This window comes from Dermochelys coriacea, chromosome 21 (genome assembly GCF_009764565.3).
Source record: "Dermochelys coriacea isolate rDerCor1 chromosome 21, rDerCor1.pri.v4, whole genome shotgun sequence".
Lineage (NCBI taxonomy): Eukaryota > Metazoa > Chordata > Testudines > Dermochelyidae > Dermochelys > Dermochelys coriacea.
The window spans coordinates 16,589,550-16,616,266 of NC_050088.1; the positions used below are offsets into that span (position 1 = coordinate 16,589,550).

Genomic DNA, 26,717 nt, shown 5'->3' on the forward strand with positions numbered 1-26,717 from the left:
TGGCCCACTTCAGGCTGTGGCTCCCCCATCACCCTGGGGTGCCCCTCTCACCAGGGTCCCGCGGTAACCAGCGTCCCCCTGCTCCCCCCAGGCGAGTCGACCACCACTGTGACTCCGTCCGTGCCGGGCGGTGTGAGCGATGGGCAATGGCACACGGTCCGGCTGCAGTACTACAATAAGGTGAGAGGGGCGGCGCTGGCGGGCACCCGGAGGGCAGGGCATCTGGGCAGCTGCCTGTCAGTGCCGTGCCTGCCAGCCGTGCCATGGGGGAAGTGAGGCAATCACCAAGGCAGTCAGAGGTCCCAGTAGACCCCCAGACTCCCTCAGGAGGCAGCACTGGGCCCCTGGCCCAGCCCGGCCCCTCCCTCGCTATGGGCTGATCCTGGTGCTGAGCTTGCTGCATCCCATCTCCCCCACCCCAGCCCCCTCAATTCTCAGCTGGTTGCATCTTTTGATGCTGAAATAGCACCCCTGGGTGGCTGGGGGTGGGGCTGCGGGGGAGGCTCCTGTCCTGGGGCCCCAGAGAGCTGGAGGAGGCAATTGTGGGGTGAGACCCTTGGGAAGCATCTGAGGCTCTTGGTCCAGGGTGAGGGGTTCTTGGGGGAGGGGTGGAGGCCCCAATCCCAGGACTCCCAGTCTCCTGCCCAGGGTGGGCCCCACAGTCTCACGCCAGGAGCTCTGCCCCACAAGTCTGGCTGACGGCTGTCCCGAGCTGTCCATGGGACAGCGTGAAACCCCCGAGCGACTTGGGTGCAGATGGCACCAGATCGCTGGGGGTGGGAGGCAGATGATCTGCAGCAATGGGAGAGCTCCCCCTGCGGGCACAGCTGGTGTCTACACTGGCGCTCCAGCGTGTCCCACGTGGCCATGGCCCGAGGCAGCCTCCTGACGGAGACGTAGCGGCTCAGCTGGGATTAGTGCCATTTGCCGGCACCATGCAGATTTACCCACCCACTGGACACAGCAGAGCAAGGGGTAAAGTGTTGGCTGTTGTGAGCCCAGAGCCCAGCCAAGCTCCCCTTGGTCAGGCTCTGTCCGTCCGTCTGTCCTCGCTCTGTTCCAAGAGACCCGCAGCCAGCTCTGCTCCCCCTCCTCTCCCACTCCCTCCTGCCCGGGAGCGGGGGTTGCCCATTTGCCCTGTGGAGGGGCGGGGAATCCATCCCCCTTTGGGGCGCTGGGTGCCAGGTGTTGCTGGCCTGGGGGCTGGCTGAGATGGGGTCGCCACAGCCCGCCCAGTGCAGATAGCTGGGCACCATTCACCTGTGTCTCTTAGCCTGTCCTGAGAGCAGACATGCCCCCAGTAACCATGCAGAATACTGGGGAAACTGAGGCACACATAGGCATCAAAATTCCCACTTGGTCACAGGCGCTCATTGCACTGCCTGAGGGATAGGAGTCCTGGAGCCTGACTCCCACACGGCCATGGCAGGGCCAGCTTCCCATGGGCCTGGCTGGGCAGGGAGCTGGCCAGGAGCAGGTCGGGCCATGAGCTGACCGAGTGGGTGATGGCAAAGCAGCTCTGCTGGCAGCTCCTGGGGCTGCTGGTCTCCCCGACCTCACACGCCCGCAGGCTGCCAGCCGGTTCCCACCTTATCGTTCTCCAGCCGCTTCCTGCGGGCAGGGGCAGGCCGAGATCTGGGTCCCAGGAGCGCTGGGGACCCCTCTGCTCTGGGGTGCGGCCCCATTCGGGGAGGAGGCTGCTGGGCTGCTCTCATGATGGGATGGCAGCGAAGGTCTGACTGGTGCCCGAATCCCTAGGCTGGGGAGGTGCAGATGGTGCCACTCCACCCACAGCACATGCCCTGCCCAGTGCGGGGCTCTGTCCTGCCCCAGCCTCCTGCTGCAGCTGGGGGTTTTGCTCTCTCCACAGCCTGTCATTGGGAAGTCAGGGGTGCCCCAGGGCCCCTCGCAGCACAAGGTGGCTGTGGTGACGGTGGATGACTGCGACGTGGCTGTGGCCCTGAAGTTTGGGCCAGTGCTGGGGAACTATTCCTGCTCTGCGCAGGGGACCCAGTCGGGCCCCAAGAAGTAAGAGACTCGCTGGGACCCCCAGGGGTGAAAGCCTAACAGCTTCTACACAGCTCTGCCAGTGCCCCTCACTCCCGACCCGCAGCCTCTGCTAGCCCAGCCCTGCCCCCCCCCGCTCTGCCAGTGCCCCTCACTCCCGACCCGCAGCCCCTGCCAACCCAGCCCTGCCCCCCTGCTCTGCTGGTGCCCCTCACTCCTGACCCGCAGCCTCTGCTAGCCCAGCCCTGCCCCCCCCGCTCTGCCAGTGCCCCTCACTCCCGACCCGCAGCCCCTGCCAACCCAGCCCTGCCCCCCCGCTCTGCTGGTGCCCCTCACTCCCGACCCGCAGCCTCTGCTAGCCCAGCCCTGCCCCCCCCCGCTCTGCCAGTGCCCCTCACTCCCGACCCGCAGTCCCTGCCAACCCAGCCCTGCCCCCCCGCTCTGCTGGTGCCCCTCACTCCCGAACCGCAGCCCCTGCTAGCCTTGCCCCCCCACTCTGTCGGTGCCCCTCATTCCTGACTCGCAGTCCCTGCCAGACCTGCCCCTCCGCTCTGTCAGTGTCCCTCACTCCCGATCCACAGCCCCTGCTAGCCCAGCCCTGATCCCCAACCCGCTCTGCCGGTGCCCCTCACTCCCGACCCACAGCTCCCTGCTAGCCCAGACCTGCCCCCCACCGCTCTGTCGGTGCCCCTCACTCCCCACCCCCAGCCCCTGCTAGCCCAGCACTAGGCAGGGGAGGGTTTTCCAGTCCCTAGCTCAGGATAGTGAATGGGGAGGAATCCCCCACCTTATGGTCATGTCCCCATATGACTCTGCTTCCATTGCCCAGGTCCCTGGATCTGACAGGCCCCCTGCTCCTGGGTGGGGTCCCTGACCTGCCAGAGAGCTTCCCGGTGCGCAACCGGCAGTTCGTGGGCTGCATCCGGAACCTGCTGATTGATAATCGCCAGCTGGACATGGCTGACTTCATCGCCAACAATGGCACCATGCCAGGTGGGTGCAGGGCAGCTCTGGGGGGGCCCTCTGGGATAGGAGCTGGGGGGGCACCATGATGGGTGGGTGCTGGGTGGTCCCTTAGTTAGGGGCATCTCTGGGATAGGAGCCATGGGGCACCGTGCCTCATGGGTACTGGGTGGTCCCTGAGGTTGTGGGGGCTCTGGGATAGGAGCCGGGGGGTACCGTGCCGGGTGGGTGCTGGGTGGTCCCTGAGTTAGTGGGTCTCTGGGATAGGAGCTGGGGGGCAAAGTGTCCTGTACCACAGGACGGGGGTGCAACAGAGGTGTGTGTGCCAAGCCAAACGGGATGGGTTTTGGGGATACCTCTGCCCTCAATCATGGGGTTCAGACCCTGGGAAGGGGCTGCCATCGGGTCTGTGCCCCTCCCTGAGCCCCAAAGTGTCACCTGCCCCCCTGTCTCTGGGGAACGCCTCCCATCAGCTGGGGCTCAGCATGGCTCTCACCCCCTCAGGCTGCTCTGCCAAGAAGAATGTCTGTGACAGTAACACCTGCCACAATGGGGGCACCTGCGTCAACCAGTGGGACACATTCAGCTGCGAGTGCCCCCTAGGCTTTGGGGGCAAGAACTGCAGGCAAGGTAGGGGGCTCGGGGCCAGGCGGGAGGCTCCAGGGGGGACAGGCTGGGGGTTCAGGGAGGGGGCAGGCAGAGGGCTCGAGGGGGGCAGGCAGGGGGCTCCGGGGACAGGCTGGGAGTTCGGGGCAGGGACAGGCGGAGGGCTCAGGGTGGAGGGGACAGGCGGGGAGGGGCTCCGGGGGGGACAGGCAGGAGGTTCGGGGGGGCAGGCGGGGGGTACGGAGGGGGCAGGCGGGGGGCTCCAGGAGAAGGCCAGAGCCACAAACCGCTGCCCGAGTGCTGCTTTCCGGGAAGCAAGGCCCCTCCGGACCCACTCCAGGCCCCTGCATGGCTCTTTCGGGGGGCTGTGGGCCCCTGTTGTGGGGGAGCAGTAGGCCCCATGGGCTGAGCCGGTGTCTCCTGCAGAGATGGCGAATCCCCAGCGGTTCCTGGGCAGCAGCCTGGTGGCCTGGAGTGACCCGGCCCTGAGCATCTCACTGCCCTGGCACATGGGGCTCATGTTCCGCACCCGCCAGGCCAACGGCGTCCTCCTGCGGGCCCTGGCTGGGCAGCTCTCCAGCATCACCCTGCAGGTGGGGCACCAGCAGGCAGGTGCCACTGGGGCAGGGGCCGTCGCCCGGCAGCGGGTGCCATGGGGGGAGGGGCCATCGCCTGGCTGGTGGGTGCCACAGGGAGGAGGGGCCATTGCCTGGCAGGCGGGTGGGGGAAGGGGCCATCAGCCCATAGGGACTCTCTGCAGGTGCCTGAGCCTGGGGGATGCAGGACCTTGACCCCCCTACTGCCCAGGTCACAATGGGACCCATTCCTGCCATGGTGCCCCGGGAAGTGATGCACCCGCCCTCTGCTGGGCTGGTGCCAGAGCGCTCAAGCCCCCTGGCATTGGCCCCATATGGGCTGCGAGAGGCAGGGGCTGGGAACGGCCCCACATGCCCCATTGGCCTCCAGCTAACACTGCCCTCCCAGGGCCCCTTGCACCAGTGCAGGTGGGAGCACCTGGATCTGGGAGACACTTCCCCTGGGGCCCCTGCCCAGAGTCTGAGCATCCACCCACAGGCCCTCGAGAGCCACCCATTGGGCATGTCCCAGCAGCCGGGACCCCAGACCACTGCTCCCCTCACTGCCCCCTGGACCCCATTGCCCCCCGGGTCCCAACCAGCTCCCCCACTGCCTCTGTACCCCCTGCTCCCCCCATTGCCCCCTGCCCCCCACATACCCCCCTCCCACTCCACTCCCCCACTGCCCCTCTACTCCCTGCTCCCCCCACTGCCCCCTGCCTCCCACATACCCCCCTCCCACTCCACTCCCCCACTGCCCCTCTACTCCCTGCTCCCCCCACTGCCCCCTGCCTCCCACATACCCCCCTCCCACTCCACTCCCCCACTGCCCCTCTACTCCCTGCTCCCCCGACTGCCCACTTCTTCCCCCCGCTTTCCCCCCTGTTCCTGCCCCACTGCCCCCGCCCCCTCTGATGGCCCCCGTTTCTTCCAGCTGAGCGAGGGGCACGTGTTGATGAGCGTCTCCCAGCCTGGCGGCCGTGGCTGGGCACTCCGGCTGCGCCAGGTGAAGGTGAATGACGGCGACTGGCACCACTTGCAGCTGGAGCTGCGGCCCGGGCGGGAGAGCGTGGAGGCCAAGGACCTGGCTGTCCTGTCCCTCGACTACGGCCTGCACCAGGTGCAGGGCTGGCGGGCATGGAGCTGGGCATGGAGGGTGCTGAGCTGTGGGTGGGGCCGAGACAAACCGGGGGCTGGGACAAAGGGGCTCTGGGCAGGATAAGGGGGGGAGGGGCGGAAGGGGGGCTGGGTAAAGGGTGGAAGCCAGGATGGGGGGTAGGTGCAGGGGGGTAGAGGGGTGGGGGCAAGGCGTGGGGGGTGTGATGGTCCCTGGGGGAGGGTATAGGGGGCAGGATGGGGGGCTGGGCAAGGCACGGGGGAGGGGGCATTAGTCACTGTCGTTCCTTTAAACCGTGGGTCTGTTTCTTCACATTTGAACTGAATTTTGGGGCCAACAAGAGAGACGGGGTGAGAGCAACGGAGAAACCCTGGGCTCCCTGCTCAACCAGCGCCCCTCACTCCCGACCTGCAGCCCCCTCGATCCCACCCCTGGGCTCCCGCCACCCCCCAGCTCTGCCAGTGCCCCTCACTCCCGACCCGCAGCCCTCAGCTAGCCCAGCCCTGGGCTCCCCCACAGCTCTGCCGGTGCCCCTCAGCCCCGACCTGCAGCCCCCTCGATCCCACCTCTGGGCTCCCCCACAGCTCTGCCGGTGCCCCTCAGCCCCGACCCGCAGCCCCCTCGATCCCACCCCTGGGCTCCCCCCCAGCTCTGCCGGCTCCCCTCACTTCCAACCTGCAGCCCCCTCGATCCCACCCCTGGGCTCCCTGACAGCTCTGCCAGTGCCCCTCACTCCCGACCCGCAGCCCCCTTGATCCCAGCCCTGGGCTCCCCCCAGCTCTGCTGGTGCCCCTCACTCACGACCTGCAGCCCCCTCGATCCCACCCCTGGGCTCCCCCATAGCTCTGCCAGTGTCCCTCAGCCCCGACCCGCAGCCCCCTCAATCCCAGCCCTGGGCTCCACCCCAGCTCTGCCAGTGCCCCTCAGCCCCGACCCACAGCCCCCTCGATCCCAGCCCTGGGTTCCCCCCCAGCTCTGCCGGTGCCCGTCACTCCTGACCCGCAGCCCCCTCTATCCCACCCCTGGGCTCCCCCACAGCTCTGCCAGTGCCCCTCAGCCCCGACCCACAGCCCCCTCGATCCCAGCCCTGGGCTCCCCCCCAGCTCTGCCGGTGCCCGTCACTCCTGACCCGCAGCCCCCTCTATCCCAACCCTGGGCTCCCCCACAGCTCTGTCGGTGCCCCTCAGCCCCGACCCACAGCCCCCTCGATCCCAGCTCTGGGCTCCCCCCCAGCTCTGCCGGTGCCCGTCACTCCTGACCCGCAGCCCTCTCAATCCCAGCCCTGGGCTCCCCCCCAGCTCTGCCGGGGCCCCTCAGCCCCGTCCCACAGCCCCCTCGATCCCACCCTGGGCTCCCCCCACCCCCCCCCAGCTCTGCCAGTGACCCTCAGCCCCGACCCGCAGCCCCCTTAATCTCAGCCCTGAGATCCCCACACCCCCCAGCTTTGCCATCACTCCCACCCTACAGCCCCCGCCCTGCTATCCCAGCCCTGGGCTCCCCCGAGCTCTGCAGGGCCCAGCGCTCACCGGTCTCTCTGGCAGGTGCTGGAGATCGTCGGCAGCGAGCTGCAGGGGCTGAAGCTGGGGAACCTGAGCGTGGGCGGCGTGGCGGGCGCGGGGGGCCGGGTGCAGCAGGGATTCCGCGGCTGCATGCAGGTACCGGGGGGCGCCGGGGGGTTTGTACCCTCCTCTGGGTCCCAGCCGGGGGATGGGCCCATCCAGCTGGGACCTGGCACCTGGGCGGGCAGGTAATGGCAGCACCAGGGCCAGACCTACAGCCCCTGGCTCTCGGGCAGCCCCACCGCTGTCCCGGCGGATACTGGGCACCCTCCGGCCCCAAGTCCCAGGGTCTGACTGTGGCGTCCTCTAGTGGCCAGTCCTGGCAGCCACAGCCTGTCACACAGTTGGGCCCTTGGGGGGCTGCTGCTGGGTCTATGGTACAGCATGAAACACGCAAACAAGGGGGTGATGGAGGAACCCAGCCCCCTGCTGGGGGGCTGCCAGGGAGGCTGCAGGCCCATTTTTGGGGGGGCTCTGGGCCTGTTCTCAGGGGGGCTCTGGGCTGATTCTTGGGGGGCTGTTGGCTCGTTCTTGGGGGGGGTCTGTGCCCGTTCTCAGTGGTGCTCTGGGTTTGTTCTCGGGGGGGCTCTGGACTGATTCTTGGGGGCTCTGGGCCCATTCTCGGGGGGGGCTCCGGGCCCACTCTGAGGGGGGCAGAGCGGGGTGTGGCCAATGCCAGGCTCACCGGAGCCCCTGGTGCCCTGGCAGGGGGTGCGGATCGGCGAGACGTCGGCCAGTGCCGTGGCCCTGAATGTGAACCAGGCTGAGCGGGTGAGCGTGGAGCACGGCTGCAGCGTCCCTGACCCCTGTGACTCCAGCCCCTGCCCGGCCAACAGCTACTGCAACGATGACTGGGACAGCTTCTCCTGCAGCTGTGACCCAGGTGAGGGGCAAGAACTGAGCAGGGGGGCAGAGTTCCCTGCCCTGCAGTGCCCGCACCAGGGGGATCACATGCTGCCTGGTGATCCCTGTGCATCTTCAGGGGTATTTGCCCCACCCCAGTACAGCCCCCAGTAGCCCCTTGGGATCAGTGGGGCACATCTCAGCCAGGCTGGGGAGCTGTGGGGAGCTCAGGCCAGTGGCTCTGGGGCTGATCACATGCGAGGGGCACCCCAAGGCTGGCCAGCCCCCTGGAGGACAGCTCCGGCCAAGGCCGCCCTGGCTCTGGTGCTGCACGCAGAGCATCACTCATTCTCAGCCAGCATGGGCGGGCGGCCGTGGGAGCCCCGGGCTGGGGCAGTGGGACACTGAACCTCCAGGCATCTCCTCCTTCCTGCCCCAGGTTATTATGGAGACAGCTGTGCCCACGTGTGCGCCCTCAACCCCTGTGAGCACCAGGCCACGTGCACTCGCAAGCCCAGCGCTCCGCACGGCTACATCTGCGAGTGTCCCCCCAGCTACTTTGGCCCCTACTGTGAAAACAAGTGAGATGCCAGGACGTGGGGTGTGTGTCTGCAGTGTATGTAGATGCTCTGTGTGGGCATAGTACTGGTGTGTGCACACAGTGTATGTGTGTGGGGGGTGTGCAGTGCAGGTCTATGCAGGGAGTGTGAGTGCAGTGTGTGTGTGTGCACAGTGAAGGTGTAGGCAGTGAGTGTGTATACAGCGCAGGTGTATACTCTGTGTGCTGTTCAGCTGTACACAGTGTGTATGTGTGTGAGAGAGAGCACCATGCAGGTGTACACTATGTGTGTGTGTGTGTGTGTGTGTGCATATGTGTGCAATGCAAAGCTATGGAGTGAGTGTGCATGCCCCATGCAGGTATATTCAGTAAATATGTGTGTGTGCATGTGTGCAGTGTTAGTATACACTCAGGGTGTGTGTCTGCATGCATGCTGTATAGGCGTATGCACTGCACATATATGCTGTGTGTGTGTGCACATAGTAGAAATTTATGTAATATGTATGTGTGCATGGCATGTGGGTGTACTCAGTGATTGTGTGTGTGTAGTGCAGGTGTATGCAGTCAGTGTGTGTGCCATGCAGATGTTCACAGTGAGTGTGTGTACATTGTGTGTGTGCAGTGCAGATGTACAGTGTTTGTGTGTACTGTGCAGGTTATGCAGTGATTGTGTATGTGTGTGCATGTGCACAGTGAGTGTGCACATGCAGTGCAGGCACATGCTGGATGTGCATGCAGTGTAGATATAGGCAGTGAGTGTGCATGCAGTGCAGGTGTGTGCTGGGTGTGCGTGCAGTGCAAATTTATGCTTGGAGTGTGTGCAGTGCAGATGTAGGTAGTGAGTGTGTGTGCAGTGTAGGTGTATGTTGGGTGTGCATGCAGTTCAGGTGTACGCTGGGTGTACGTTAGGGTTGTGTGCAGTGCATGTGTACGCTGGGTGTATGCTGGGTGTGCGTGCAGTGCAGGTGTATGATGGGTGTACATTCGGGGTGCTTGGAGTGTAGGTGTACGCTGGGTGTGCATGCAGTGTAGGTGTATGCTGGGTGTATGTTGGGGGTGCGTGCATGAAGGTGTATGCAGGTGTATGTTGGGGGTGCGTGCAGTGCAGGTGTAAGCTGGGTGTACGTTGGGGGTGCGTTCAATGCAGGTGTACACTGGTGTATGTTGGGGGTATGTGCAGTGCGAGTATACCCTGGGTGTACGCTGTGTATACATGCAGTGAAGGTGTAAGCTGGGTGTATGCTAGGTGTGCATGCAATGTTGGTGTATGCTGGGTGTGCATGAAGTGCAGGTGTACACTGGGTGTATGTTGGATGTGCAGTGAAGGTGTAAGCTGAGTGTACACTAGGGGTGCATGCAGTGCAGGCCCAGGCAGTGTGTGCCCAGTGTCTGGTAGCATGTCGGGGGCAATGTGTGTGCAGTGCATACGCAGTGAGTGTGCCAGGCGTGTGGGAATGGTGCCCAGAGTGACTGTGGGGGGGGGCGGTGCAGCGCACACGGGTGAGTGCCAGGTGCCCAGCGAGGGCGTGGGGGGGCAGCCTGTGGAGTGTGGGGGCAAGTAACGAAGTTGGGGCTGTTCTGCACAGGATCGACCAGCCGTGCCCGCGGGGGTGGTGGGGGCACCCCATGTGCAGCCCCTGCAACTGTGACGTCAGCAAAGGCTTCGACCCCGACTGCAACAAAACCAGTGGGGAGTGTCACTGCAGGGTGAGTGAGGGAGGCACCACCACAGAGGGACTGGGAGGTGCCCGGGTCAGCAGGGGGGAGATACCACTGCAGGGAGACTGGGGCCGTGCCGGGCTAGCTGGGGGGAGATACCACTGAAGGAGGATTGGGGGGATGCTCAGCCCAGCTGGGGGGATAGCACTGCTTGGGGGTGCCAGTGACCCAGGGCTTAGCTCCAGATCTTTCGGCTCCCTCTGCCCCTCCCATCAGCTCCCCGCTGCAGTCTGGCTGTGCTGCCTATCCCCTGCCTCCCTGCTTGGCTCTGGGTGCTGCGTCCCCCCCACGCCGGGTTCCCAGAAGGGCTCCAGCAGGGGCCGGAAGTTGAGCAGCACTGGGGTCAAGGGTTTCCCATGAGGCAGGTTGAGGGCCCGGATGGAGTGTGAGATTTTTTGCCCTCTGCAGCCTTGGGGGTGGGCAGGTGTGGCTGGTCTCTGGTGGTACCTGTCCCATGGAACGGCTCTGCCCATGGCCCAGGCAGCAGGCAGCCGAGGGGCTGGCAGTGGGACATGGTCGATGGCAGTGCCCGCTGGGTGCATGGTAGTCCATGTGTGAGCAGACTTTGGGGGGTCTCAGTGAGTCAGTGTCCCCCACTCCAGAGCACTAACTAGGCCCTGCCAGCAGCCTTAGCTGGATGGGTGGGAGCTGTTCTCCCCTCCACCAAGAAGAGCCCCATGGAGCACAGGGCAATGGGTGGATCTGGCCCTGTGGTGACCTGTGGGCTGCCTGGTCAATAGATGGGATTTGGCTGCACAGGGCTGCCAGCTGCCCACTGGGACTAAAGTCCTGGGTTCTTCCCCCCAGGAGAATCACTACTGCCCGCTGGCCAGCGACTCCTGCCTGCTGTGTGACTGCTACCCCACAGGCTCCCTGGCGCGGCTCTGTGACCCTGAGACAGGGCAGTGCCAGTGCAAGCCAGGTGTCATCGGGCGACGCTGCGACCACTGTGATAACCCCTTTGCCGAGGTCACCACCAATGGCTGCGAAGGTCAGACCAGCTCCTGTGGCACGGCGGGCGTGGTCCTCAGGGCATAGCGGGGCCTGGCCCCCAGGGCATGGCAGGGATCGGCCCCCAGGGCCCTGCCCCCAGGGCACAGCGGGTGCAGCCCCCAGGGCATGGCAGGGCCCAGTCTCCAGGTGGTCCCCAGGGTGAGGTGGGGCACATTCCCCATGGCATGTCTGGCACAACCCTGAGGGAGGGGCGGGACACAACTGCCAGCATGAGGTAGGATGTGGCCCCGCAGGGCGCGGCAGGGCCCAGCACCACTCAGGATGCAAGTGGGGGGCATGCCCAAGACACAGGATTTCCACTGGGGGTAGTGTGGGTGGAACGGCCACCCCAGCAGGGAAATAAAGGAGACTCTGGGGGGCCAGAGTCAGCTGGGGGCTGAATGGACCATAGCCCCGGAGCTGTGGGCACCCTGCCCTCCCCCACGCTGGTGAAGGGGTGTCAGGGCCGCTGGCTGCCAAGATCTCCTTGTCAGGATGTGGGCCACGGCCCCAGGTGATGTCCCATCCCCCCATCCATTGTTATCCAGACTCCCCATGTACCCCGCTGCCTGCCCACCGCCCAGCAGGCCCTTGTCCAGGTGGGGTCTGTGATAGTAACCCCCCAACCCAAGGCTGTCCCGTGGCCCCTATGCCCTCCAGCCAGGGCTCCCCTGAGCACACTGCGGCAAACTGGGCTCCTGGACCTGCCCAGCTGGGGGCACATGCTGGGCACCTCGGGACTCTCTGATTTGCTTCTTTGTCGTGCAGTGAATTACGACAGCTGCCCCCGTGCCATCGAAGCCAACATCTGGTGGCCCCGCACCCGTTTTGGGCTGCCTGCCGCATCACCCTGCCCCCGAGGATCCTTGGGTAACTATGTGCCGCTGCGACGGGAGACGGTGCTTGATGTGCCCTCATGCCACGGCTGCAGCGCAATGCCCTGTGCCCGCCTGCCCAAACGCTAGGGGTGCAGGATGGCTCTGAGTCTCTGGCCCGTGCTGGCAGCAGGGCTGGGTGGGCAGGGCCGGGGCGCCCCACGGTGACCCCTGCTCTCTTCCCGCAGGCACCGCGGTGCGGCACTGTGACGAGCACAAGGGATGGCTGGCTCCCAACCTCTTCAACTGCACCTCGCTACCCTTCGCCCAGCTCCAGAGCCTGGTGAGTGGCATCTGCCCAGCACCCACAGATCCAGGGAGCCCAGCCCCAGACCTGCCAGGGCCCCCGTGGCAGCTCCCAGTGCCCTGGCTGTGACTCCGGGGGGCCCCAGCATGCACTGCTCCACCTGACAAGGCGAGACCTGAGGTGCTCCTTGTACGGGCAGCCCCAGGTGTCATTGCCGCCGGACTTGGCCCCCCCCCAGTGCCAGACACTTTGTTGTGCTCTGGGCCAGCCCCAGTGCAGGGGCCATCGGTGCTGTCAAGCTCCCCTTGCCCTGCCCCACACTTCATCCTGACCCCCCAGTTCTGTCCCCAGCACGCCTCAGGCTTTACCTCCTCTCCCAGGTGGGGGGTGCTGGGGGCTCCTCTCCCCCACCAGGCCAATGGCATCTTCAGGGGTCTTCACCCCCCTCTGCCTCTGCCCAGGCCAAGTGGGTGGGGGGCCGAGGAGCTGCGCTGTCACTCACTGTGGAGGGGGATGACCCGCTGGGCTGTTTAGTGCCCCCCCATGGGAACAGTATCGGTGGGGGGAAAGCTCTGCCAGCAACCTGCAGCAGCTCTGATTAGCCTCCCTTCCCCAAGAGACAGGGCAGTGGGGAAGGCAGTGAATCAGAGGGGGGTTTTCCCACAAGCTGACCAGTCCCATCCTTGAGGAGCACATCATGACAGCTGGGCTGCAAAGGCAGCCGGATCTCAGCCATGAGGCCTCTCCCCACTCCAGGCTGCATTCGGTCTGGGACTCCCCTGCCTCCCTGGTGCCCAGCCCTAAGCTCCCCAGGCCAAGTTCGGTCTGTGCCCCCGCAGGTGCCTGGTGCTGAGTCCCCCGTGTTGTGCTCAGCCTGGGCCTCTCCGCCTCCTCAGTACCCCAGCCCTGAGCCCCTAGGCCATATTCAGACGGAGGCCCCCCTGCTCCCCCGGTGCTGAGCCCCAAGGCTACGTTCAGTCTGGCCTCCCCTAGTGCACCTCCCCAGTGCCTGGCACTGATGACTGCCTTGCCTGGCACAGGCGGAGCGGCTGCTGCGGAATGAGTCGCTCCTGGACGCAGGGCTGGCGCAGCGGGTGGCCCTGCAGCTGCACAATGCCACCCAGCACACAACCAGCTACTTTGGCAGCGACGTGCGGGTGGCGTACCAGCTCTGTGCCCGCCTCCTGCAGCATGAGAGCCACCAGCAGGGCTTCAGCCTGGCTGCCACACAGGACGTCCACTTCACCGAGGTGCCAGCGGGTTGGGAGAGTGGCTGGGGTGGTGTGGGGAAGCCCTGCCAGGCAGGCACAGGGGTGGGGGCTTCAGGTTGCATTGGCCAGGGAGGGAAGGACCTTGGTGCACCTGCTCCTGGGCACGCGGGGCTTGTTGTGATCAGAGGATGGTGCCTTGCTGGGGCCACGCGTGTGCTCCATGGGAAACTGACCCCGTGGAGCTGGAGACTGACCCCATGCAAAGCAGCCACCATGGGGACCTGGGAAAGAATCTGGGCATTGCCATGCCTGTCCAGGCTGCCCCTGGGCACAGGCACAGGGGGCTGACGGGAAGGATGTGGGTCCCCAGTATCGCTTGGTGCAGGCTGCCCAGGGGACTCCACAGGCTCTTGTGGCCTGGGGCAGGTGATTCCCCCTCACACCCACAAACAAAACACCCAGCTGGGGAGATGGGCCAGGGAGGGTCCCACAGGGGCAGGTGGGTCCCACAGGTCAGGCAGGTCCCCAGACACCCTGACTCCATGGGGCTGGATCCCCAGGTGGCCCCATTGAGACCCGAACCGTGACATTGGCTCAGCCCCAGAGGGGTGGGACCAGGCACTCCGTCACCTGGCGATGAGCCTGCTGCAGTGCCTAGCCAGGTCTGTGCTCTAGACCCCCACCCGGGGGTGCCCAGTGTGTCAGCCCAGCAGGGCCCCATGCTCATGATGCCCCCCCTGCAGAACCTGCTGCAGGTGGGCAGTGCCCTGCTGGACCCCAGCAACAAGCGCCACTGGGAGCTGATCCAGCAGACGGAGGGCGGCACGGCCTGGCTGCTGAAGCGCTATGAGGATTATGCCAGCACCCTGGCCCAGAACCTGCGCCAGACTTACCTAAGCCCCTTCACCCTCGTCACGCCCAACATTGGTGAGGGCAGTGCACTGGAAGCGTGGCTGTCGTGTGGGGGGCGTGGCTGTGGCATAGGGGCGTGGCTGTCACATGGGGGGCGTGGCTGTCGCGTGGGAGAGTGGCTATCGCGTGGGGGCATGGCTGTCCTGTGCGGGGCATGGCTGTCGCGTGGGGGCGTGGCTGTCATGTGGGGGTGTGGCTGTCAGTTGGGGGTGTGACTGTTGCGTCACGGGAGTGCAGGCTGCTGTGCCCAGGAGCTGGAAGGGGAGCCCTAGCGTGTGAGGGAGCCCAGCCTGACGCCAGGCCACATTCGGCTGCCCAGCCTTATCCACCCCATGGCCCGCTCCTGAGCAGTCCCCGGCTGGGGAGGGTGGATACTTGGCGCCACCAGGAGTCTCCAGGGCTCCCAGAATCATGACCCTACGTTGGCCTGGTGCCAGCCCAGGCAGGAGGGTGGGGTGAGCTCGTCGGGGGCAGGCCCAGCCCCTCATGAGGGGGTCTCTCCGCCAGTCATCTCTGTAGTGCGGCTGGACAAGGAGAACTTTGCTGGCGCCAAGCTGCCCCACTACGATACGCTGCGTGGTGAGAAGCCTGCAGACCTGGAAACCACCGTCATCCTCCCCGAAACCGTCTTCCAGGCGCCCGAGGGCAAAGGTGAGTCAGCAGCAGTGCCCCACCAGGGGGCACCAGCAGGGGTGGAGCTGGGCAGCACCTGTGGGGAGCCCAGGATTCAGGGAGGGCTGGCGGGGAGCCCAGAGCTGGGATCGAGGGGGCTGCGGGTGGGGAGTGAGGGGCACCGGCAGAGCTGGGGGGAGCCCAGGGCTCTCTGTGGGCACCAGCCGGTATTGCAGGGAATGCAGCGTGACTGGTCCTCGCCTAGGTCCGTGCTGCCCTCGTGGGAGCAAGGTCCAGCCCTGCTCTCACCTACTGTGATTCTCCCTCCAGACCCCCCCACGGTCAGTGCCAAGCAGCCCCCCAGCTCCGCAGAGGAGAAGGAGCCAGCGCTGGTGACCCGGCACCAGAGGCATCTGGAGCTGAGTGAGGGCCAGGCCGTGGCCAGTGTCATTATCTACCGCACCCTGGCGGGGCTGCTGCCAGAGCAGTACGACACGGACAAACGGAGCCTGCGGTACCCACGGGCTGGGGAAAGGTTCCCGGGGGGGCGTTGGGGAGAGGAGCTGGGATGTGCTGGGGAGAAGATGGCAGGCAGGTGGGGAGAGGTGCTGGGGAGAGGAGCCGCGCGGGGAGCTGGGGAGAGGATCCGGGGGGCGTTGGGGAGAAGATGGTGCGAAGTGGGGCACGGAGAGGCAGTGAAGGCCCCTGTTTACCCTCAGCCAATGTGCCATGGCCCTGCCCTGCGGGATCCCCAGGGGAGCTTGGTGTCCACGGCCCAGCTGGGAACTGGGCTTGGACCTTCCCCCCATCTCCTCTGGCAGGTAGCTGTGGCGGGGGGGGGAGGCACATGTAGGGGTAGGTAGCAGTGGGGGGTGGCAGAGGTGCAGGAGGACAGGTAGCTGTGGTGGGGGGCACATGTGGGGGCAGGTAGCAGTGGGGGGTGGCAGAGGTGCAGGGGGACAGGTAGCTGTGGCGGGGGGCACATGTGGGGGCAGGTATCTGTGGGGGGTGGCAGAGGTGCAGAGGGACAGGTGGGTGGGTAGATAGCTGGGAGGCCGGAGCACACAGGTCTCAGTCGCTGGGGCCGAGGTGAGTGAGGTGGGGCATGTGGCCCTGGGTCCCACTGTGCCAGCTCTTCCCGCAGGGTCCCCAAACGGCCCATCATCAACACACCGGTGGTGAGCATCATGGTGCACGATGAGGAGCAGCGGGGGCCGCGGGCGCTGGAGAAGCCCATCACCGTGCAGTTCCGGCTGCTGGAGACGGAGGAGCGCTCCAAGCCCATCTGCGTCTTCTGGAACCACTCCATACTGTGAGTACCCCGGGCTGGGCCCAGCACCCCCAGCCCGCCCACCTGCGGGGGGGGCTCTGGGCTCACAGGCCCTGTTACCCCACCGGGGTCCCCCAGAACCTCCCTGACTCCGGCTCTCCTGCTCCCCAGGCATGGTGGGGCGGGCGGCTGGTCGGCCAGGGGCTGTGAGCTGGTCTTCAGGAACCAGAGTCATGTCAGCTGCCAGTGCAGCCACATGACCAGCTTCGCCGTGCTGATGGACATCTCCAGGAGAGAGGTGAGTGGGCGGGGCCCCAACCCAGGGGGCGGAGCCATGGGCGGGGTCACAGTGTTCGAGGTGAGAGGGGGAGGAGCCCAGATATCCAGGGGGCAGAGCCATGGGCAAGGCCACAGTATGACAGGTGGGGTGGGGCCCTATCCCCCAGGGAGTGCAGCGATGGGTGGGCCCACAGTGTGAGGGGTGAGAGGGGGAGGAGCCCCATTCCCAAGGAGGTGGAGCCATGGGTGTAGCCCCGAGTGAGAGAGGGCGGGGCTATGGTGATCTCTGAGCCCTGAGCTGGTTGGGGGGCAGGGCCTGTGGTGCTGGTTGCTGCCCAATGAGCCCCCCTTTGCCCTCCAGAACGGGGAGATCCTGCCACTGCAGACCATCACCTACGCCTCCGTGGCCGTGACGCTGGGCAGCCTCCTGCTCACCTTCCTGGTGCTGGCTGGTCTGCGGGCCCTGCGCGCCAACCAGCACAGCATCCGCAAGAACACCGCCACCGCCCTCTTCCTCGCCGAGCTCGTCTTCCTGCTGGGCATCAACCAGGCCGACGTCCCCGTGAGCCTGCGGGTGGGGCGCGGGGGCTGGGCTGGCCTGGGACCCTCCTGAGGCGCGACTGGGACAGGGGTGGGGAGCTGAGCAGGTGGCGGCTGGGCCCTGCGCATGGAGCCCCGGCGGGGCTGGCTTAGCCCAGGCATGGCGGCCCTGCAGTGTGCAGTCTCCTAGCTGGGGGCAGCAGGGCGCCTCAAAGCCTGAGGGGCGCACAGTGACCAGGGTGTCCTGGGGCCTTTCCCCAGCTGTGCCGGCTCCCCCTGCCCCCTAACGCCTGGCCCTCCCCACAGTTTGCCTGCACCGTGATCGCCATCCTGCTGCACTTCTTCTACATGTGCACCTTCGCCTGGCTCCTGCTGGAGGCACTGCACCTCTACCGCATGCTGACCGAGGTGCGGGACATCAACCACAGCCCCATGCGCTTCTACTACATGGTGGGCTGGGGTGTGCCAGCCTTCATCACAGGTGAGCCCCGGCGCTGCCCCGCCTCCCTGCTGGGGCTACGTCTGCTCCCCACAGGCTCTGCTGTCCGCTGCTGGGCAAGGCTGGGAGGGGCGTGTTCTTGGCAGGCTGGTAGGAGCAGGGTGCCCCCCACCCCCACGCTGGCTGGGAATTCAGTACTGAGCCCTCACCACCCAGTTATCTTTCTAGTGTGAATTCCTCTGGAGTCACAGACAGTCCCCTTGGGCACTCCGCTCTGTTGCCACCCCAGTGAGCCGGCCTTTGTGATGGCTGGTCCCTTCACCACAGATCACAGCGAGCTTCAGGTCACTCCCAGTCCCAAAGGATCAGTCACTTACTCAGGTCAGCTGCACTTCAGATCTCACCCCAAAGACAAGGCTTGCAGCGAAACCTCTAACAAACTATCTACAGAGTTATTAGCTAGGAAAAGGTAACGAGGGTTACTGATGAGGTTACAGCAGGTAACAGAGATACACAAACGAGTTCCAACCTTACGTTTCAAAAGGTAATAGAGGCTTCTCTGAGAAGCCAGCTCTGTGTCCTTTAGGGCTAACCCAGGCTAAACAGCCGGACATCTCTTGCTTATGCCTACAAACACTTGGCCCCCCCAGTGTCCAAGCAGCACAAAGATCCCAAGTTCCATTCGTCTGGGAGTTTGATTCCCCCCTGCCATGTGCTCTAAACTGCAAACTCAGCGGCTGGGAGGAATCCACTTCCCTGACTCCTCTTCATGTCCTCTTGCTGACGGTACGTAGGGATGATCCAGTGGCAGGTCTGGTATCCATGGAACTCTCCCGTGGGGCAGGGTGTCACCCCTTCTTTGGCGCCCAGCCCTTTGCACTAGCTAATGTCTCTCCAGGCTGCTGGGTCCCACCGGCTCACGATCTGACCCCTCAGATGTTACCATCCAATAAGGGATATAGCGGTTCTGGGTGAGAACGCCCCAAGCACTCCGTGAAGACTGACCGCATCCTTCCTGTTCTGCTCCCTGCTTAACACCGGGCCGATCGGTCTGTCTTCAGTGGAGACACAGGGCCCTTGGCATGGGAGGCACCTGGTCCACCAGTGGTGCAGAGGGCTCATGGATTGCTGGCTCCTCTGTGCTCTGCCAGGATGGGATGTGATGAGCCATGTGGCTCCTCTCTTCACAGGACTGGCCGTGGGGCTGGACCCTGAGGGCTACGGGAACCCCGATTTCTGCTGGCTTTCCATCTATGACACGCTGGTCTGGAGCTTTGCCGGGCCCATCGCCTTCACCGTCTCAGTGCGTATGGGGGCAGTGGGGGCTCCGAGGCTAGTGCATGGGGCTGGGGAGACACGGGGAGGATCAAAGGGCAGCAAGACCAACTGCAACATGGTCTGGCCCAGGCACCCCCCAGTCTCCTTGCAGTGGTATCTCCCCCCAGCTGGCCTGGGCACCCCGCCACCCACTCTGCAGTGGTATCTCCTCCAGCTGACCCAGGCACCCCCCCCCAGTCCCCTGCAGTGGTATCTCCCTTACTCACCCTGCAGTGACACTCCCCACTGGCAGTGGGGTCAAAGCCTTTGCACATGGGGTGCCCCCACCACCCCCGTGGGCACGGCTGGTCGATTCTGTGCAGAGCAGCCCCAGCTTCGTTACCTGTCCCCACAGTGCACAGGCTGCCCCCCCATGCCCTTGCTGGGCACCCGGCACTGACCCGCGTGCGCTGCACTGCCCCCCGCCTCTGGCAGAGAGGAGTCAGGACTCCTAGCTTCGATCCCTGCTCTGGGAAAGGGGGGGCTATCTAGTGGTTAGAGCAGGGGGGTTGGGAGCCAGGACTCCTGGGTTCTCATCCCAGGCCAGTCACTGACTTTCTGTTTGACCTGGGACAGGCTCCTTTGCCTCTCAGTGCCTCAGTTTCCCCGCTGAGGTCCCCTACTGGGGAGAGCCATGAGGGTGAGGGGAGGGCCTGGGCCATGCAGACCTGCTGCCCTTCCTCCCACTGGCCTCCAGACTCCTCCTGTCACGTGGGGCCAGGAAGGGAACCCCCTCACTATGGATTCCTTGGAAGTGTCCCAGCCCAGCCGGACCAGGGCTCTGACCCGGGGGCTGCTTCCCATGGCTCATGCCTGCACAGGCGCATCCCACCAAGAAACAACCTCCTTCTGCCTGGGTCGGGGCCTTGGGCTGGGCCCTGCCGGGGCACCTTGGGCTCTGCACTATGGCCACTTGGGCAGACTGTGGGGAGGGGCAGGGGGCCATGGGGAGGGGCTGGGGGGACCCTGGGCCCTGCCTCCTGTTGCTGACCCACCTTCTCCCCCGTGCAGACAAGCATCTTCCTCCATGTCCTGGCCACCAAAGCCGCCTGCCTGGCCCAGGAGCGGGGCTTCGAGAAGAGGGGCCCAGTGTGAGTCTTACGCCCCGCCCCCCTGGGCAGCGCTGGCTGGCAGGGCAGCACGGGAGGTGCTGACTGAGGCCTGCTCCCGGGGGGAGGGAACTGGGGGGGTGTTTCTTGGGGGGGGAGGGGTCGGTGCAGGCAGGGTTGGTGTGGGGATGGGCGGGGGAGGGGTTTGTGTGGGCATGGGCAGGGGTCAGTGTGTTACGAAGCGTGGGGGAGTCAGGGCCCTGTACCCCCGCTTCCTGCGATTCACATTCACCGTGACTCTCAGCCAGCAGTAGAACAGAAGGTTTATTAGAGACGACAGGAACACAGTCCAGACCAGAGCTTGCAGGCCTAAACAGGACCCCTTAGTGAGGTCCTTCTGGGGGAGGAGAGCTTAGACCCCCTTCTCTGGGGCTCTCCCCTCTTCCCCGGCCAACTCCCCACTGAAAAACCCCTTCAGCATCTCACCCAGCTTCCCGCAGCTCCCCCCCAGCCTTTGTCCAGTTTTACCTCCCCCATCCCCAGTGAAACTCTCCAGCCACATTCCCCGGTCAACACTCCCCCTCCCTGCTGCATCACACAGTGCGGGAGGGGTCGGTGTGGGCGGGGTCGGCATCTCTGGCCTGGCCTGACCCCTCTGCCTGGCACAGGTCGGGGCTGCGGGCGGCATTCCTGGTGCTGCTGCTGGTTAGCGCCACGTGGCTCCTGGCCCTGCTCTCCGTCAACAGCGACGCCATCCTCTTCCACTACCTCTTTGCCGGTTTCAACTGCCTCCAGGTATGGCAGGGCAGGGGGTGGGGCCTTTCCCTGAGGGAGCGGGGCCTTTTCCCCAGCAGGGGTGGGGGTCTCCCCAGTTTGGCCCAGGAGCCGAGCCTGTGTAGAGGTGGCACAGAGGCCTCAGCAGCCCGGCGTGGCCCCGTTGGCTCCGAGCTGGCGGGGCCTGTGCCTGGCCCTGTGGTGAGCCAGCTTCACACCATGGTGCCAGGGTGGGGGTGGGGGGGTTGCGCTGTGACGGCTGGGGGGATCCGGGCCTGGCACAGAGGTCCCCAATGGAGGACCCCTGTGTGAGCACCTGCCCCCAGAGCCATCACCCTCCGGCAGGAAGTGTGGCAGTACGTCAGGGAAGGGGGCCTGGCTCATGAACCCCCCTCAGCTCCATCCAGGCCCCCCGGCCCAGCTCAGCCCCAGCAGGCTCTGACCTGCCCCTCGCACCCTCCCTCAGGGCCCCTTCATCTTCCTCGCCTGCATCGTCTTCAGCAAGGACGTGAGGAAGGCTCTGAAGTTCAGCTGCAGCAAGAAGCACAGCACAGATCCTGCACTCACCACCAAATCCACCCTGACAGCGGTTAGTGCCCAGCCCTGCACAGCCGGAGTAACTAGTGCCTCAGCCTGGCTCTCTGCCCTGGGCGGCGTCATCTCTACCAGGGCTGGGCTGGCAGGGGCTGCGAGTCAGGAGTGAGGGGCACCAGCAGAGCTGGGGGGTGGGGGGAGCCCAAGGCTGGGCTAGCAGGGGGCTGCGAGTCAGGAGTGAGGGGCACCAGCAGAGCTGGGGGGCTGGGGGGAGCCCAGGGCTGGGATAATAGGAGGCGGTGGGTCAGGAGTGAGGCGCACCAGCAGAGGTGGGGGATCCCAGGGCTGAGGTGCTGGGGAGGGGCAGCAGGCCAAGTGGGAAGTGTCAGAAGAAGCAGCGACTCACCGTCTGCCCCCTGTTCTCTGACCCCCGCCCCCAGGCCTACAACTGCAACAACACGTATGTGGCTGACCGGCTGTACCACATGCCCTTCGGCGCGTCCACAGGCTCGCTGCACAGCACCGTGCACTCAGGCAAGAGCCAGCACAGCTACCTCCCCTTCGTGCTCAGGTACCGCTCGCCCTGCCAGGGCAGCCAGCTGGCCCCCCCGGGCAGCGCTGGGCCATGTGGCTGGGGAGCCCGGCCTGGCCAGGCCCTGTGTGGTGCTAGTGTCCTGCCTGTATTTTGCAGGGAGGAGTCTGGGCTGAAGAGCTGCCAGGTGCCCAGCGGCCAGACGGACCCCGGCGCCCTCTTCCTGGCGGCCAAGGACCAGCCGATCGGTGAGCAAGGGTGGCGCCGTGCTGCCTCTGCTGGGTGACGTGGGGCGGGCGGCCAGCGATAGCGTCCTCTGGTGGCTGCCACCCCAGGGGGTCCCATTGGCTCAGGGGCAGAACTGGGCTGTCTGGAGCCCGGCACCAGGCTCTGTCTCCCGGCTGTGCCCTAGGCTGGGAGGGGCCCTGTAGGCCGGTGGGGGGAGCTGGCCCTGCCGAGTGAGTCCAGCTGGCCCGCTGGGGCGCTGGCACATGCTGAGCTCTCTGTGTGTCCCTGCCCCAGAGCACGACACGGACTCGGACAGCGACCTGTCCCTGGAGGACGACCAGAGCGGCTCCTACGCTTCCACCCACTCCTCAGACAGCGAGGACGAGGTGTTCCCGGGGGAGCCCTGCTGGGAGAACCTGCTGGACCCCCCCAGCGAGAAGCTGCTGCAACACAGCGCCCCCAAAGGTAACGCCGGGACCAGGGGGCTGGCAGGGGAGGGAGCAGCCCCCACAGTGGGTCATTACCTGGGAGCCCCATTCTGGGCCTGTGGCCAGTGGGAGGGGAGGTGGCTAAGCCATGGGGCTGGGCAGTGCACTGCTCTCCTGGCTGACTCCTTTCCACCCCTTCCCTGGCTGTCCTGTAACTCCAGAGCAAGGGACACTACAGCTATGAGGGGTGCCTGCCCCATGCCGAGTGCCTGCTGTCCCCTCATCTTCCCCACAGTGGGTGCTAGCCCCATGTCGGGTGCCTGCTGTCCCCTCGCCTGCCCCATGCTGGGCGCCTGCCCACTCCTCGCTTGCCCCACGCCAGGCGCCTGCTCTCCTCTGGCCTGCCCCAGGATGGACGCCTGCCCCACGCTGATCTCCTGCCCCACGCCGGGCGCCTGCCATCCCCTTGCCTGCTCGGTGTGCACAGGAGCAGCCCTGGGGAGGTGGGGAGTTGGCTCCAGGGGGTCCCCGGCTCAGCTCACTGTGCTCTCCCCCAGTGGATAACATGCCGGCCCACGGCAAGCCCTACTGGCCGGGGGAGTTTGTGACCACGGCCAGCGAGAGTGATGGGCACACCGGCCCTGAGATGCTGCGGGTGGAGCCAGCTGTGGGGCAGGTGCGGCTGGGACCCCCAGAGGAGGCACCCAGAGAGAACGGGGAGACTCTGGACAAGAACATGCTGGTTCCGCTGCTCAACCCTGCTGCCCAGCCCCAGAAAGGTAAGCAGGGGACCCAGCACCCCCTGCACCCAGGGTGGGGGCCCAGCATTGCAAGGCTGGCGGGAGGGTGTTGTGCGGGGCAGGAGTCCTCCACAGACATCGCTGAGTGGGGGGGGGGGGCGTACCAGGGGCTAGAGGGTCCTCAGAGCTTCCCCTATAGACACAGCAGAGATGGGGGCTCTATAGGGGATGGGGTTCCCCTACAGACACGGCAGAGCCTGTGGCTTCTCCAGCCCTCAGCCAGGTGGCATTGGACCCGTGTGGCAGCTGGTGGTCGCAGGCTCCTGCCAGGCCAGGGCTGATCAATGCTGCAGAGAGGCAGGCGCTGCAGGTGAGGTGAGCCTGGCAAAGCCCCAGGACCTGCTCTGGCCCTGCTGGCTGCAGGATCTGGGAGCCCAGGCTGGATGGGGCGATTCCGCTCCCATGGGGCGATTCCTCTGTCTGTAGCTTGGCACAGGGCGCCTGCCCGGGACAGGAACCGGGAGGGTCCCCCACACCCTCATCCCAGCCTTACGACCCCTCCCATCTGTCCCCACCCCAGCTGCCTGGGCCCCCTCCCCCTTCTGCCCTGGCCTCACCCCCCCATTTCCCCCCGCAGGGATCCTGAAGAAGAAGTGCCTCCCTACCATCAGCGAGAACAGCCTCCGCCATGTGCCCAGCGAGCTCTCAGCCCCCCTGCCGGGCACGGTGGCATTGCACGGCTCCTCGACAGGCAGTGAGGGCAGCCGGGGAGGCAGGGTGCTGCCACGGCCCCGCCAGACGCTGCAGGAGCAGCTCAACGGGGTGACACCCATCACCATGAGCATCAAGGCCAGCACAGTGGACGAGGACTCCTCCGGCTCCGAGTGAGTAGGTGCCCAAGGCTGAGCCCGCTGCCACTGACCCCTCCTGGTGCCCACCTGCAGGGCAGTCAGTGCCACAGCCCTGCCTGGGATCTGGCTGTGGGGGGAGGCTGTGGAGCTGCTCCTGCGTCACCCCAACCTCCCACTCTGCCCATGGCGCTAGCGTCAGCCTCCATCACCCTGGAAGGTAACTGGGGCTTTGCCCACTCAAACCAGCCAGGCTCTGCCCCCCAGCGTCTCTTCCCCTGGCCTAGGGCCCCCACGGCTCTTCCCACGCTCTGGGCCTGGATCCTGCCCCCTGGCCAGGGTGAGTCCCGAGTGCTGAACTGGGCTGTGCGGCCGGAGCCTCGGTTCCCCCCACCCCCAATTCCATGCAGGGTTCAGCTGCCCCCTGCGAGTCACAGGGTGGGCCGAGCTGCCCCCAGCTGCTGGGAACCTGCCCTGCCCCGAGCAGCTGGCCTGGGGCTGAGCCCAGGGCTCTGAGCTGGGAGTCTGGGGCCCCAAGTGGGCAGGGCTGATTCGGGGTGGGGGGAAGACCCTGCCTGACGCTCGCCTGCTCTAACTCTTCCACTGCCATCTCCACTCTCGCACTAACCCCGCCTCTCTCCTCTCTGTCTCCTGCCCCCAACCGCCCAGATTTCTGTTCTTTAATTTCCTCCATTAACATGTGTGCCATGTGGCTCTGCCGCCCGCCTGGCCAGCCTGCCGGGGGCCCGGCCCAGCTGCTCATGACCATACGTCTGTGTGTTTGTTCCCCCCCTCTTGGTGTGTGTCTGATCACTGAGCAGGAGCGACGAGACCTCCATTTGAGCTGGCCCCCGGGGCCCAGCCGACGGGGCCCCTCTGCCTCGGGGGCCAGCCACCAGCCAATGGGGCCCCTGCCTGCCCAGCCTGGGGACCAGCTGCCAGCCGACGGGGCCCCTCCATCCTGGGAGCCAGTCGCCAGGGTCCCTCTGCGTTGGGGCCAGCTGCCAACCGACGAGGCCCCTCTGCCCTGGGGACCAGCCGACAGGGCCCCTCTGCCCCGGGAACCAGCTCATCCGGACCCTCCATCCTCGGGACCAGCTGCCAGCCGATGGGGACCCTCCATCCTAGGGACCAGCTGCCAGGGTTCCCTGTGCCCCGGGGACCAGCCGACGAGGCCCCTCCATCCCAGGAACCAGCTGCCAAGGCCCCGATCTGGAGCACAAGCTGCACCGTCCCACGCTTCCGCCAGGTGCCCCACTGGCCCTTCAATGAAGAGCGAAAGGACCCAGGGCACTGCCTTGACCTGCCGGGATTTTGTGCCCAGTGCAGGCCCCTGCTGGCTGGTGCTGAGTGGGTCGGGGGCCTGGACCACGGACGTACTTGAACAGTTGCACTTCAGCTCCTGGCGAATGCGCTGAGCCCCACGCTGACCCCGCCTCAGCTGCAGGCAGGCGGCTGGCCGGACAGACGTCACTGTGCAGAGCCACTAGCATGGCCCCTCGGCCCTGCAGGCACGGTCTCGATTGCCACTGGGCCCCAGGGCTAGTTGCCCCTATTCCCCATGGCCACCACTGCCCTGCTGAGGGGTAGTCTCCCCCAGCCCCTAAAACAGCCCTGGGGTTGGCCATTGCCATGTGGGGCTGCCTGGCAGAGGGCCAAGTGCCCCCAGCACCTCTGGCCCAGACCCCAAGGGTCTCACCGTGGGCCCCCATGAAGTGGGGGGCTGGGCTGGCCCCACAGTGAACCAGCCCCATGCCTGAACATGCTGCCATGGTGGTGCTGGGCCTGAAATGTGCCTGTGGCTCCGGAGCTGTGTCCCCAGCACGTTCTGCCTCTGCTGTGCCGCACGACGCCCCAGGGCAGGGCACCTGGGGCAGCCGGGTGAGGGCCACGTTCTGCACCCGTGGCAAGCGACAGCAGCAGTCTCCAGCTGGAGGTGGGGAGGATGGGCCAGGTGCCCATGGGGTGGGGGGGTCCCAGGAAAGATGCTCCTGGACTGCTATAAGCTCAAGCCCTTAAAGCCAGCTATGCTGGCAAGGTTGCCAGGCCCCATTGGCAGCGCCAGGCCCTTAGCCAAGGCTGATATGGGGGAGACCCCTGCAGCTGCATGGGCCAGGCTGTGATTATTTTGTATAACCCCCTCCCCGCACACACACCACAAAGGGGGGGGGGGCTAACCCTCCCGATGCTGAGTGAATGAGGGGCTCCTGTGCCACTGGGTGAGGGCCCTGCCACACCTGCCTTTCTGCCTCAAAGCCTTTGTTTTCTACGCCCCCTCCCCAGCGCTGGCCCAGGTAGCACCCACCAGGGCTTTTGGAAAGTGCTTTTTGATGTGTCCCCAGCCCCTGGGCCATGGCCGGCCTGTCCCTGCTGCAGGTAGACGGGGAGGTGTTGCGCAGGGGGACGGGACACCGCTGGGGACTCTGGTGTAGTTGTTAATTTGATGGCGCTTGCTGGACGCTTTTTTATTTAAAAAACCAGCCTGACCCCAGCCGCATGCTGCAGCATCATTCCGCAGCAGGGTTTGATCTGGTGCAGTGGGGTGGGGGAATCTGGGGGCATCCAGTGTAGGACACTGCTCTCTGAGGGCAGCCACTCAGCCCCTCCCGAGCTGCACAAAAGCCCCCCAACCTGTCAGGCGCTCGCCCCAGTGCCCAGATCAGCAGGGGTCTGTGGGTTTGAATCCTTCCTAGGGTTTTGTTTGTAAAGCTGAAACTTGGTCCCGCTGCTACTAAAATCCCCCATGCCCCATCTAGGCCCCCCATACCCACGAGCCAGGTCCCGGGTCCCCCAGCAGGTGCTGAAGGGCAAAGCCATTGGGGGGTCTCAGGAGGGGCACGGTCCCACCAGTGGGGGCTGGAGAATCATGTATTGATGGGGGAGAGGTGAGAATCCCACTATCACACCTCATGGGGCTTCACCAGCCCCATGGCTGGGCAGG

General features: G+C 65.7%; 1 protein-coding gene across 6 annotated transcripts in view; it reads left to right on the top strand.

The window, feature by feature from the left end:
- CELSR2 (cadherin EGF LAG seven-pass G-type receptor 2) overlaps positions 1-26,263 on the top strand; it is a 57,409-nt gene extending 31,146 nt beyond the window's left edge. The window contains exons 5-36 of one of the 6 annotated variants that reach the window (XR_006276452.1): positions 92-180; positions 1,871-2,028; positions 2,837-3,000; positions 3,475-3,600; positions 4,003-4,169; positions 5,086-5,271; positions 6,810-6,923; positions 7,536-7,710; positions 8,110-8,251; positions 9,816-9,936; positions 10,756-10,939; positions 11,710-11,811; positions 12,005-12,099; positions 13,104-13,313; positions 14,018-14,201; positions 14,694-14,837; positions 15,129-15,312; positions 15,943-16,110; positions 16,240-16,366; positions 16,709-16,909; positions 17,194-17,368; positions 18,517-18,629; positions 19,655-19,734; positions 20,361-20,487; positions 20,933-21,055; positions 21,441-21,571; positions 21,692-21,780; positions 22,055-22,225; positions 22,746-22,967; positions 23,566-23,812; positions 24,446-24,919; positions 24,981-26,263. Coding sequence is in view for 3 of the 6 variants with exons in the window: in XM_038380132.2 (XP_038236060.1) it covers positions 92-180; positions 1,871-2,028; positions 2,837-3,000; positions 3,475-3,600; positions 4,003-4,169; positions 5,086-5,271; positions 6,810-6,923; positions 7,536-7,710; positions 8,110-8,251; positions 9,816-9,936; positions 10,756-10,939; positions 11,710-11,811; positions 12,005-12,099; positions 13,104-13,313; positions 14,018-14,201; positions 14,694-14,837; positions 15,129-15,312; positions 15,943-16,110; positions 16,240-16,366; positions 16,709-16,909; positions 17,194-17,368; positions 18,517-18,629; positions 19,655-19,734; positions 20,361-20,487; positions 20,933-21,055; positions 21,441-21,571; positions 21,692-21,780; positions 22,055-22,225; positions 22,746-22,967; positions 23,566-23,812; positions 24,446-24,473 (4,547 nt within the window). In the remaining 3 variants the exon portion in view is untranslated. Of the gene's footprint in view, positions 1-91; positions 181-1,870; positions 2,029-2,836; positions 3,001-3,474; positions 3,601-4,002; positions 4,170-5,085; positions 5,272-6,809; positions 6,924-7,535; positions 7,711-8,109; positions 8,252-9,815; positions 9,937-10,755; positions 10,940-11,709; positions 11,812-12,004; positions 12,100-13,103; positions 13,314-14,017; positions 14,202-14,693; positions 14,838-15,128; positions 15,313-15,942; positions 16,111-16,239; positions 16,367-16,708; positions 16,910-17,193; positions 17,369-18,516; positions 18,630-19,654; positions 19,735-20,360; positions 20,488-20,932; positions 21,056-21,440; positions 21,572-21,691; positions 21,781-22,054; positions 22,226-22,745; positions 22,968-23,565; positions 23,813-24,445 lie in introns of all 6 variants that reach the window. The other 5 variants (XR_006276454.1, XR_006276453.1, XM_038380132.2 and 2 more) reach the window with 5 other exon arrangements.
- The last annotated feature ends 454 nt before the right edge of the window (positions 26,264-26,717 follow it).